The 12,541-nt window shown below is 37.5% G+C and overlaps 2 protein-coding genes, 1 long non-coding RNA gene and 1 pseudogene across 3 annotated transcripts; 1 reads left to right on the top strand and 3 right to left on the bottom strand.

Annotated features, from left to right (window-relative positions):
* The first annotated feature begins 78 nt into the window (after positions 1-78).
* Positions 79-1,914, top strand: LOC106379313. The gene is made up of 2 exons (XR_001275966.3): positions 79-980; positions 1,649-1,914. It is a non-coding gene; the product is annotated as an uncharacterized LOC106379313 (long non-coding RNA).
* A 1,070-nt stretch (positions 1,915-2,984) lies between these two features.
* Positions 2,985-4,794, bottom strand: LOC106379314 (annotated as a pseudogene).
* A 1,800-nt stretch (positions 4,795-6,594) lies between these two features.
* On the bottom strand, positions 6,595-8,753 carry LOC106379315 (FBD-associated F-box protein At5g27750-like). Its single transcript, XM_013819306.3, has 4 exons — positions 8,582-8,753; positions 7,484-8,454; positions 7,258-7,398; positions 6,595-7,182 (listed from the first exon to the last, which is right to left on the bottom strand). Exons 2-4 carry the CDS (start codon positions 8,438-8,440, stop codon positions 6,889-6,891), a joined length of 1,392 nt encoding a protein of 463 aa, XP_013674760.1. The 5' UTR covers positions 8,441-8,454; positions 8,582-8,753; the 3' UTR covers positions 6,595-6,888.
* A 646-nt stretch (positions 8,754-9,399) lies between these two features.
* LOC106380985 (protein root UVB sensitive 3) lies at positions 9,400-12,498 on the bottom strand. The gene is made up of 15 exons (XM_013820844.3): positions 12,259-12,498; positions 12,112-12,169; positions 11,967-12,026; positions 11,839-11,877; positions 11,696-11,758; positions 11,523-11,579; positions 11,263-11,326; positions 11,041-11,124; positions 10,869-10,951; positions 10,644-10,773; positions 10,460-10,552; positions 10,235-10,373; positions 10,084-10,127; positions 9,817-10,004; positions 9,400-9,720 (listed from the first exon to the last, which is right to left on the bottom strand). Exons 1-15 carry the CDS (start codon positions 12,393-12,395, stop codon positions 9,622-9,624), a joined length of 1,338 nt encoding a protein of 445 aa, XP_013676298.1. The 5' UTR covers positions 12,396-12,498; the 3' UTR covers positions 9,400-9,621.
* Between the last annotated feature and the right edge of the window lie 43 nt (positions 12,499-12,541).

Here is a 12,541-nt window from a genome sequence, read left to right as displayed (position 1 = left end):
AAACCCTAAACTCTAAACCCTAAACCCTAAACCCTAAACCTTAAACTCTAAACCCTAAGCCCTAAACTCTAAACCCTAAACCCTAAACCCGAAATCCTAAACTCTAAATCATAAACCCTAAACTTTAAACCCTAAACCCTAATGTAATTACTCACTACTCCCACCACCTCCACTATCTCCACCATCTCCACCATCTCCACCATCCCCAACTTCTTTAAAGAGAAAGAGAGAGAGAAAGAGAGAGAAAAAGAGAGAGAAAGCTCACCTGAGCTCGTCGCCGGAGCAACCGTGTGCCGTGATCACGTTGAGCTCGTCACCACCGTTCGCTGCAGCTTAGAATCGCCGGAAACCGCCATACAGTTAAGCTTAGTTTCGTCCGTTTAGTAATTCGCCGATAACTCTCTAACCGTTGCGAATCTCGTGCATCCAAGACCATCATCGTGTTCCTCTCGTCGAGACGAAGCCGTAGACACCAACCACGCCTCGAACGGAGCCCGGACGAAGCCGCACGCGCCTCCCGAAGACGCCGCCGGACCACCGTTCTCCGCCGCAGCGCCGCCGCCGTACCACCGTTCTCCACCGCCGCGGCCGCCGCCGTAGCTCCGCCGTCGCCGCCGGTGACCGACACCGGCGACTCGCCAACTCGGCCGAGTTGACCCGGTGAGTCAACTCGGTTGACTCGGTCAACCGGTGGTTTGACCGGTTTAAATCGATTTCGATTCAGTTAGGTTAAACCGGTCGGTTAAAATCAATTGAAAATCGGTTAGGATAAACCGAATTAATTAATTAAATAATTAATTAATTAATTAATTAATTAATTAATTAAATAATTGATTTTTGACCAGCGGGTTGACTTTTCCGTAAATATTCGTTTTAAACCGTTCGAAAGGCGTTCTGACTCAAAATTTCGATCTGATTTCTGATTTGGAGTCCATTTGAACAGCTGGAGTTCATATATACCACTTCTCTTCATTGCTAAGGTGAGGGCTACTCCGTTAAATCCCGAGCTAGTTTAGTACTACCGTTATGGAAAGTTTAGTTTCGAAACATGATCCGTCTCTGTGAATCGAGTCTGTTTGAGAGTCTTGCTTGTTTATTATTATTATTGATTGTTAAACCGGAAATAGGATAATAGAGGATTCAACGGTTGATTGAAATGATTGATGTTAAGAATTGTTATATATATGTATATATATGCGAGTCCATGTTTTGGAGATTTGCGGGGTGCAGAGACGTTTGCACTGGCTGCCTATGTTTGAGGAGTTTTGCGGGGTGCAGAGACGTTTGCACTGGCTGCCATGTTTGTGGAGATTTGCGGGGGGTACAGAGACGTTTGTACTTACGACGCCTTAGAGATTTGCGGGGTGCAGTGTGGACTACTGTGCTAGCGACGCCTGTAGAGTTATATATATTTATATCCTTATGAGGAAATGTGATATGCTATTATCGCATTGGTTGTATCATGTCTAGTCCACTAGACATATGTGATTGTTTTGTGTGGTGTAATAGGCACCGTGATTGTCTCGTGCTAGAGCTAGGCCTACATAGTTGTAGTGCTATGAACTGAGTCAGTGGTTTGCGGTTTAGCATCCCATACCTCACTGGGCGATTCCCCTGTCGCTCACCCCTCCTTATTTCCCCCTTTCAGGTGAGACCGACGAGCAGGAGTGATTTTTCGGACCGGTGCTTTTGGGCTTTTACTACTATTGGGCTTTTGGGCTTCTATCGTTTTATCGCTTTTATCGTTATCGGGCCTCTAGGCCTTTGGGCTTTTATCGTTTATGTTATTTCGTATTTCGGACTCTCGGTTTATGTCGTACTTTATGTTTCAGATTTTATTTTATATTATGGAATTCAAGTGTGGATGTTGACTTTCAAATATTTATATATGGATATTTCAGATATTTGTACTTATCGAATTATTTTTACTATTTCGAAAGTGACGGGTGTCACACCTAAATCCTAAATCCCACCCTTTAACTTTAAACCCTAAGTTTGTGACTTTTGATAAAACATTAAGTGCTATTTTTGTGACTTTTGACCTTGAGTGCTAGTTTGGGAACAAAAACTCGATTTTGTGCTATTTTTGTCTTTTTCTCATACAAAAATAATACATAGTATGAAAATACAAAACAACAAATATTATAATGAAAATAACTATAAAACAAGGAGAGATCAAGTGAAGTAATTGTATAGACACTTTTCATTCAACGATCTATTAATAGATCAACTCTAATAATTTTCTTGCGAATTTTAAAATCTTTGTTGCATCATTGTCACCAATTTTCTTTGTTTTATTAAGTTAACCAGATTAGAGCTATAGATATTATTTGGTATAGAATTTAATGTACCAATTCAACCGAGAATATTTTTTCTTTTATTATGTATTATAAAGATATTTTTTTTAATAAAAGGAACATTTATTTTTGATATTTATTTCCATGGTATACTATTGAAAGATTCATGCAAATTAATAAGAGTATTTTGGATAAATATGTGTATTTCCATAACCAAAATGATTTAGTTAATTTTGGTTAGATCTGATATCCAAAAATAAGTTATTTTCTTGTTAATTATAATAGCAACGAAAAGGGAAAATAATAATTAAAATTCGGTTGTAAATTCATTTAATTAAGATTCGGTTGTAAATTCATTTAAAAAAAAATACTAATTTCTACATTTACATGATCCAAACTAATAAAAATCATCTAAATATACTACCTCTCTTAGTTTATTCAAAAAATTTATTCAATGTTAATGTTGGTTTCTTTCACATATAAAAAAAGGATAACATTGTTTTTAGATCCCAACTGTATTAGTGAATCTAAACCAATTTAGATTCGGTTAGTTTCTTTCATCTATATAACATTTGAATGAGGTTCATGTGGTTCATGAAAAGTATGTAGTTGTAGACTTACAAAAGCACCTGAGAGATAGTCTTCTAATCCTTTAAAAGCATATGATCACCACACTAAGGAACTAACTTGTATCAACCAATACCAAGAAATGATACTGATCATAAGGAATCCAGCCGGAACTAAAAAAATGTCTTACAAAAAAAAACTAACTGCAAATTTTGCATGATAAGAACAGGCTCCTGCAATGATGCTGCTCCCTCATTCACATAACTCCCAATCAGGAAGAATCTGACATGTTGGAGAACGTTTTGCAACTCTATTAACCTCCTCGAAGATTTCTTCATCAGAGACATATCGAGGATAGTTCGTGAGACTGAGAGTGAGTTTCTTCAGGACTGCTGCGTTCTCAAGAAAGTAAGTGGCTACTTCCATCTCCTGTTCTCCCCTCACATGGATTCTCTTAAGCTGAACACACTCGAGAGTCGATAGGAAGCACCCAGGCACATTTGCGAGTTGGTATAAATCCTCCGTCTCAACTGGATAAAAAATCTCCTGGAAAACACACGAAAAGGCTGAGTTTGCAATTATAAATGTAGACCATAAGCACACACACAGTGTTAGTTGAGAGTTTTTAATTACCAAGATTAGGTGTTTCAGATTGGGGCAACACTCAAGAAAGGCTGGCAAAAAGTGTAGTGAAATATACATATACCTTCACTGTCTTCTCAGAGATGATCATGTGTCTTACATTCGTTATCCCAGAGAGAAAATAACGGATTTCATTTCTCTTTGAAAAGTCCTCCGGATCAAACTTGTCAGCAAACTTGATATTAAGGTCAGCCATGAACAAAGAATCCAGGTTCTTCACCGCGATGCTATCAAACTGATCTTCTCCGAGAGTCATACGCTCTAGCCTTGGAGCATCGATCTCAAGTGTGTATTTCACAAACAAACTGCTGCAATATTCTCCGTACCAGAGCGGAACACGAAACCTCTTCAAGCTCCCAGACCTCACACGCATGATGAAACTATCAACCTTACCCTCGAAATTAGAATGCATATCCCTAACCAAGGTCAGCTCTTCAAGAACAGGACATCCCGACACGAGTCTCTCCAGACTCGCGTCATCTCGAAAGAGAGCTTTTACAAGAGTCATGGACTTGAGACAAGGCATGTAGACAAGACCAGGATCCTCAACACCCGAATACGTGAGCTTTAAGGAAACCAGTGTCTTGCTCGTGTACAGATTCAGAGGCATGTACTCAATAAAAGGATAGGTTTTGGTGTCACGGTCTATATAGTAAATACAACCCTTAACGTCTAGATGTTGAGGTCCACGGTGAATCACTGTGCTGATCCGATCCTTGAGCCCCTCTATCTCGAAGTTACCGCACTTCACCTTGACTTTTAGTAGGCGTAAATCAGGGTTAAACTCTAGGAGCCTGTCGAAGAAGCTGAGGACCACTCCGTCTTCTCTGTAAGGGAAGTCGTCGCAGTTTAAGTCGAGAGACGGAACACTTAGCCACAGATTCTTCCATCTGGTTGATAAGACGCTGGTCTTCACCGAGTGTTTAGTTGGAAGGTAGGAGAGTATTTTATAGTAAGCAAAGGTTCTGGCAACTCGCTGATCCTGTCGCACCGAGGCATCACCAGAGACCTTAAGAAGCATCAACAAACAACAACAACAGCATGTAAAGGATAGGTCTTTATTGAATCCTAGGTGATGGGTTTCCCTACTTCAAACTACAATGCGATTTAAAACGAAAAACGGATTCTGGGTATCACGAGACGAGGCCCTAAGAGCATCAACAAACAAACAACAGCATATAAAAAGGAGACGCCTTTATCGAATCGTAGGAGATGGGTTTCTCTAACTCAGACTACAATGCGTTTAAAATAGGGTATGTAAACGAAACGTAATCTGGGTTTTTTTGAAGGACTCACCGGAGAGTTGATTCGCCTGCAGAGTATAGCGGAGGGTGAAACGAAACTGATCGTTTAAGTATTTATTAGCATGATTGAAGCTGTTCCGACTCCGAGCGTTTCAAAAATAAAAGCTTTTAATATATCTTTCCACGGTATACGATCGGAATATTCATTCAAATTAATGACTGTCTTTGGAGAAATATATATATTTCCGTAATCAAAGTGACTTTAGTTTTTTTTAGTTTTGATATCCAAACAATCTTCCCAAAATCAATTATTTTCTTTTTATTTATTAAAGCAACGAAAAGGGAAACTAATATCTATCATAAATTGCATTTAATATTCAGATTTTATTGGTATAGATTCAAGAGAATTCCCCAAACAAAAACAATTTCTACATTTACATGATTAGAGACTAATAAAAGGGAAACCATTTAAATATAATAAATACAGTCAAATCATAATTATGTTCAATAGTAACGTTGGTAAAGAGATTTACTCCCTCCGTTTCATATTAGTTGTCGTTGTAAAGAACATATTAGTTGTCGTTGTAAAGAAAAATTTCCGTTTCAAAATAAGTGTCGTTTTGTGATTTCAATGAAAAATTTATTGACAAGATTCTTTTGTTTATTTTTCTATTGGTTGAAATATGGTTAGGTGTATAGACAATGATGTTTTTATTTTAAAAATGTACAAAATTATATGTTTTATTAATATGTGTGCATGAACCTAAAACGACAAATAAAATGAAACGGATGAAGTATTTCGTTTGGATAACATTGTTTTTATATCCAAATTGTATTATTGAATCTACAAACCCATTCCAGGGTATGTGAGTTTCTTTATTATATTGAACTGATTTGATTTTAATAAGGATTTGCATGATTTGTTAAATTTTATATAGTTTTTTTTTTGTTAAATCACTCTAAAATCTCAACTAAAAAACTATAAAATTCCTAGGTTTTTAATTCTCGTATGTAATTAGATATTTCAATTAGGGTCGAAGTCCGCCGTCCGAGCCCGTCCATCCATAAAAATTACAGGACTTGGGTTTAGTTTTATAAGCCCAAAAAATTAGTTTTTTGGGTTTTGGATATTTTGGGTCTAAACCCGTTTGGACTAGGGTCGGCCCGAAAACCCAAAATTTTATATTTTAGCTTAAATATTATTGTTATTGCAATCCAAACGATTATTAGTATTGACATATTATTTTGATATAGTTATCCACTCTAATAAAGCAAATATAAAAGTTGTTAATAATTTAATTGTTTGATCATTACAAGTGTCACATTTTAAATTTTGCAAAAGTACTTTTTTCTTTCATGTACAACACGTTTTTTTTTCAATATACAAAGTACGAAACGTTTGACCATGGTTATCATAAATTTTATTTTCTTATATGTTTAGTTTTAATTTATATTTGATTATTTAAATCTTATTAAATTTAATTTGTTTATAATATGTTTTTAAAGCATACGAAAAAGGATTAAAAAAAAAGTTTAAACACATTTTATATTTTAATACAATAAAAATGAAACTGTTTTTTTTTTAATGAAATTTTACATGTATTAAAACGATGGATATGGTAATGACAAATTATTTTTTGAAAAGCCCAAAAAAATCCGAAAAGCTCTATAACCCTATAAAGACCGGACCGGACTTTGAATTCTAGGCCCAAAATATTTCCGGGCCAGGCCGGACTCAAATATTTACGAACTCGGCGGGTTTGGGCCAGGCTGAGCCGGACCAGCCCGAATTGACACCCTTACCTGTAACATACCATACATGTGAATCACAGTGAGGGAGAGAACCGAGAACAAAATAGCTAAAGGGTTTCGAGCGGTAAACCGAGCAAGCAACATTCCCAATGACATGCCAGTCATAGTTGCCATATTGTCTCTTGGCCTCCTTCCTTTCAGTAGATAATACCCCCAAAAAAAACTACTAAAAATTTCATATTTATAGTTTCTAAATCATTCACAGTGAAAACTTGCGTCAACCACCATGGTTTAAGGAATCCAACCAGAACAAACAAATGTCTACAAAAAGACTTATATTGCAAATTTTTCATGAAAAGACAGACTCCTGCAATGATAATGTTCCCTCATTCACATAACTCCCAATCAGGAAGAATTTGGCATGCTGGAGAACGTTTTGCAACTTTATTAACCTCCTCGAAGATTTCTTCATCCGAGACATAACGAGGATAGTTCGTGAGACTGAGAGTGAGTTTCTTCAGGACAGCAGCGTTCTCAAGAAAGTAGGTGGCTACTTTCATCTCCTCTTCCTCCCACTCATGGATTCTTTTAAGCTGAACACACTCGAGAGTCGATAAGAAGCACCCAGGCACATTTGTGAGTTCAAATGCATCCTCCATCTCCCTTGAATAATAAACCTCCTGGAAACACACACAAAAGGCTGAGTTTGAAATTATAAATGTAGACAAAACCACCCACGAGTTTTTTTTTTGTACCAAGATTAGGTGTTTCAGATTTGGGCAACACTCAAGAAAGGCTGGCAAAAACTGCAGTAACTTGTAAGGGAACACGGCTTCTAAACGTGACAAGTAATTGAATTTGGGAATCAGCCCTACGTTGGAGTAAAGCTCAAGGGCCTGCAACACCAAGAAATATACATAAGTGGGGGAGGTTTTCAATCAAAGTCCATGTATTGTTGTATGTATATAAAAATACACATACCTGGACTGTTTTCTCAGAGATGTTCATGTGCTTTACACTCGATATCCCAGAGAGAAAGTAACGGATTTCATTTCTCTTTGATAAGTCCCCCGGATCAACGAACTCGCCAAACTTGACAGCGAACTTGATACCAAGATCAACCATGAACAAAGAAGTCAGGTTCTTTACCATGACGCTATCATAATGATCTTCTCCGAGAGTCATATGCTCTAGCATTGGAGCATCGATCTCAAGCGTGCATTTCACAGACGACCTGCAACGCTTACCGTGCCAGAGCGGAACACGAAACCTCTTCAAGCTCCCAGACCTCACACGCATAATCTTTTCATCCGTACCCACAAGAATAGGATCCATATTCCTTACCAATGTAAGTTCCTCAAGAACAGGACACCCTGACACGAGCTTCTCCAGATCCGCAGCGTAATGAAAGTGAACTTTCACAAGTATCATGGACTTGAGACAAGGCATCCAAACGAAACCAGGATCCTCGAGACCAGAAAACGTGAGCTTCAAGGAAACCAAAGTCCTGCTCGTGTAGAGATTCAGAGGTATGTAGTCGATAAAAGGATATAAAAATGCGTCGTCGTGATCTATGTACTCGGTAAAGCTCTCGAAGTCTAGATGTTGAGGTCCGCGGTGAATCACTGTGCTGATCCGATCCCTGAGCCCGCCTATGTCCTCCACGTTGCCGCACTTCACCTTAAATTTTAGCAGGCGTGAACCAGGTTCAAACTCGAGAAGCCTGTCAAGGAAACCGAGGACCGCTTCTTCTTCCTCTTCTTCTTCTCTATAAGGGAAGTCTTCACAGTTTAAGTCAAGAGCTGGAACATTCAGCCACAGATTCTTCCATCTAGTCGATAAGACGCTTGTCTTCACCGAGTGTTTAGTCGGAAGGTACGAGAGTATATGAGTTAGCAAAGACTCCGGCAATGCGCTGAGCCTATCGCGCCCAGACATCACGAGACCTAACCCTAATAGCATCAACAAACAAACAACAAAGGAGATGTCTTTACCGAATACTAAGCGATGGGTTTCTCTAGTTTGACATTACAATGCGATTAAAAACGAAAACGGAATCTGGGTTTTTGAAGAACTCACCGGAGAGTTGATTAGCAGGAGGATTAATGTAGCGGCGAGAATGAGAGAGAAAGGTGGGAACCTCTTTTTTTTTGTGGTGATACGAAACCGATCGTCTGTATTTATACTTTTGAAGCGGTTCGGATTCCCTGAGCGTTTCAAAAATAAATGCTGTTAATTACTTTTTTTATTTAATATAATTCGTTTTAAAATTGTGTCGCATACATTAAGAAATCATTAATTTTTTATATTTTCTAAATAAAAACATCATTAATTTTTTACTTAACCACAAATCAATCAATAATAAAATAGAAGTTATATTATAATTGGTCATATAACATTAAGTGTTAATAAATTTTACATAGAAAACCGAAAACGTCATATAATTTGGAACATAAAAATTTTTCTAAAATGACTTATATTAAAAAACGGAGGGAGAAAAATGTACCATAAAGATCTTTTCTTATGAATTCAGCAAATCGTTTAGTTTTGGGAAAATGCATATTTCCATTGTCAAATTGATTTCTTTTGTGAGATTTGATATCCAAACAATCTTCCAAAATTAATTATTTTTGTTAATTATAAAAGCAAAAAATAGTAACTGAGATTCGGTTGATAAATTGCGTTTGTTATGCAGATTTTATTGGTAAAGAATTAAGAGAAGTCCAAACCGCTATTTTCTACATTCAACATGATTAATGGAGTATTTGAATATATTCTAAATATTGCAAAATCAAAATATGAATAAATGCTTAGAAACGTGGTATATATGTGTTTTATTACTTAGTTAAGAATATTATTTTTTTGTTTAAACGTATTATTCTAAATCAAGACAATCCTAAATTAAGAAATTATATTGCCTACTTAGTTTCTTGAATATATGTATATAACATTTGAATGAGGTCCATTTGGTTCATGAAAAGTATGTAGTTGGATACTCTACTAATCCTTTTTAAAAGCATACGATCCGAACTGGAACTGGTATCACCAACACTAAGGAACTAACATGTTTTTGTGTCTTCACTAAAGCAAAAACTCCCATCTCACAAAGGCATAAAAGCTCAGTCGGTCTTGGCACCTGAAGTGTGAGGTATCCAATTTGCTCTCCATGTAATGGAAGGACAAAGAAGACGCTCTGTTTTCCAACCTCCTGATCTCAGCTAACATAAACAAGGAAACAAAAGAAAAAAAAGAGAGTGAAAATCAAAAGCTAATACAGTCGATTTCATGTTGTAGATAATAATGATCTAAGTTACCTTGTTGAGGAACTCGTCATAATGTTTATCTATCCAAGCTTCTCCTTCTGAATAAAAAGATGTGCTCTTTTCCATGAGATTTGCCATAGCAATGGCGTGAATATACGACTTCAACACATCTCCAGCTGTTGAGTCTTTGTGCAAGATCACACTTACATTTCCCTCTCTATGTGCCAATAAGTACTTAGCTGTAGGAGTTTACAATACGGCAAAACGTTAGCAAATATGAAACAGAGAAACATAATGGAAGAAGAAATCAAATCAAACCATTCTTGTGAGAAGACGCTCCAGCACCATTTAGGAGTTGCATTCTGCACATAAAATTGTCAAACCTCGCAAGGATTATTTCCCTTAAGGCTGTGAAAAATCTTAGTTTCTTATAAACTAGGACTTGTAGTGGTTAAAGTATAGAACTTACATATCTGGACGAGGGAGAGAAGAAACTCTTACACCTACGTGCACTCTCTTGTGCAATGCGTTTGAATCAGTTGACTTCGAATAAGTGGCCCACATGGGCAATACACCCTCCATTGAAGAAACCAGTTCCGGCGAGAGAACTGGCGACATGTTTGGTTAAAGAAAATTCCTAATGCATATGATACAATGATAAAAAAGGAAGACATTGAAACGTTCTGAGAATTACCTTGGCCAGTTTGCATGAAATGTGCTAGAAGAATCGAACTCCTCTCGAAGTTCAATGAATTCAATACAAGGCACCGGACAGCTCTATAGTTTGCTAAATACGTAAGAAAATAAAACCAGTTAATGAAAAGAAGTAGAAAAATACTGATTTTGATCTAGGATTTTAAATAACATGTGTAACTTACCATACATATGAAACACAGTGAGGGAGAGAAAAGATAACCAAATAGCTAGAGGGTTTCCAGAGGTAAACCGAGCAAGCAACATTCCCAATGACATACCCATCATAGTTGCCATAGTCTCTTGGCTTCCTTCCTTTCAATAGATAATACCCCCAAAAAAAAACTACTAAAAAATTCACATTTATAGTTTCTGAATCATTTAGGAGTGAAAAGAAGTTAAGAGAGTACTTTAGCAGATATATCCGCAGCATTTTCTTGGAGAGCAAAGTGCTGAGTTAGAGCTGCTCTGGTTGCTCCACTTGCAACACCGGCTAAATTCAAGCAGTGGAGATCAACAATATGTATATCAGCTAAAGTGGAAGTCTTAACTTCAATGGTTGACGCAAGTAATGAAACTTACTAAATGATCTTGAAAGACTCCCTAAGCAAACCACGATGATAAAGGCAGATGGAAATAGAGGAGAGAGAAGGTCCATCAGCATTCCTGAAATAAATGCAACAAAGCTTGTAGTCATTCAAAGTCTCAGAGAACCAAATACAGGGGAAATATATTCAATTGTGAGTGTGGCCAACTAACTGTTACTAGCGTGATGAATGAAAAAAACATAACAAAAGAACATACCGATATCGTTCATAAGGTCCGCAACTAGACGCCACATTTTTGCATTACTATCCAGGTTGGAACCCTGACGAACCGAAAAAAAAACCAGAGAGTTCCCATTTTGTATTAGAGACTGACATTGATGCTCAGAAAATAAAGGGAGACAATTGCTGATGACAAATCATCAACGTTCCCACACAACATCAAAACCAACGGAGCCATGCTAGATTTTGAAGAGGAAGAGAACTTGTAAGGTATATGATTGGGGAGAATCTAAGCACCTGATAAAAAGTGAACAAAATGCCTCCAAGCATCCCAGTGAAATCCCTAAGAAACCACTGCATAGTACAAACAAGAGATAATAATCACTCTAATAAAATGACAATTTGGCAGTGTTTGAGAGAGCCAATCAGTCCCAAAGCAGGAGAATATGTTCAGCAATTAGAAAACTCACCTGAAAGGTAGCACCTATAACCGTTGCGGATTTCTCACCAACCCCAATTGCACTCAAAAGAGCCTGTAGAAATAGTCCAAATCAGCAAACGCTGCAGCAGGACAAAAACCAAGAACTCAAAAAGCTCAAAAACTTGATCTCACCTGAGTTGAAAGCATCATCTTTATATACGTTGAGAGGCCCTGCAGGGAAAAGAAAAAAAAAAACAAACAAACCCCCAATTGTTAGAGTAGCCAGCCATAAGGCACACAGGTATGATGATCACACATACCTGCAACGTGTCCCATAGTTGAAACCCTACATAATCTGGAGTTACACTATCAGGGAAGCCCTGCATTATTGAACAAAGTAAAACTCAGTTGTCTCAATGATCCTCTATAGAAACATAATCATAATTCGAGAAGAGGCTCACTTGCCTCGGGTACAAAAGCTTGAAGAACTCGTCTCCATACATGGTTGATTCGATTAGCAGACCTGTTAATCACACACCCATGAGTTAAAATTCTCAACTTGCAACGAGATTTTGAATTGGAATAGAAAACAGAGGGGGAGAAAGGGAGAGCCTTTGGATGGAGAGGGAAGAGGAGGCAGTGATGCTTGCTGTTCTGAATAGCTTAGTAGAAGAAGAGCCGTTCCATTCTTCGAGTGTGATCGATCCACAAACAGAGTGTTCTTCTTCTCCTTCTCCTTCCCCTCCCATGGCCAATCTTGGGAAAGAAAGTGAGTGTGAATGTTTTGTTTAGATATTGGGCCTTTGAGTTGGGTTTCAATAGCGACCGAAGAGATGTTTAGACTTTGTGTTTTAAAAGCAAACGAAAGTCATACAAAAACAGTGCGAGAGTCATA

This window comes from Brassica napus, chromosome C5 (assembly GCF_020379485.1).
Source record: "Brassica napus cultivar Da-Ae chromosome C5, Da-Ae, whole genome shotgun sequence".
In the NCBI taxonomy this organism is placed as follows: domain Eukaryota; kingdom Viridiplantae; phylum Streptophyta; class Magnoliopsida; order Brassicales; family Brassicaceae; genus Brassica; species Brassica napus.
The sequence above is the reverse complement of the archived record's forward strand: the minus strand, read 5'-3'. Positions and strand labels throughout refer to the sequence as shown.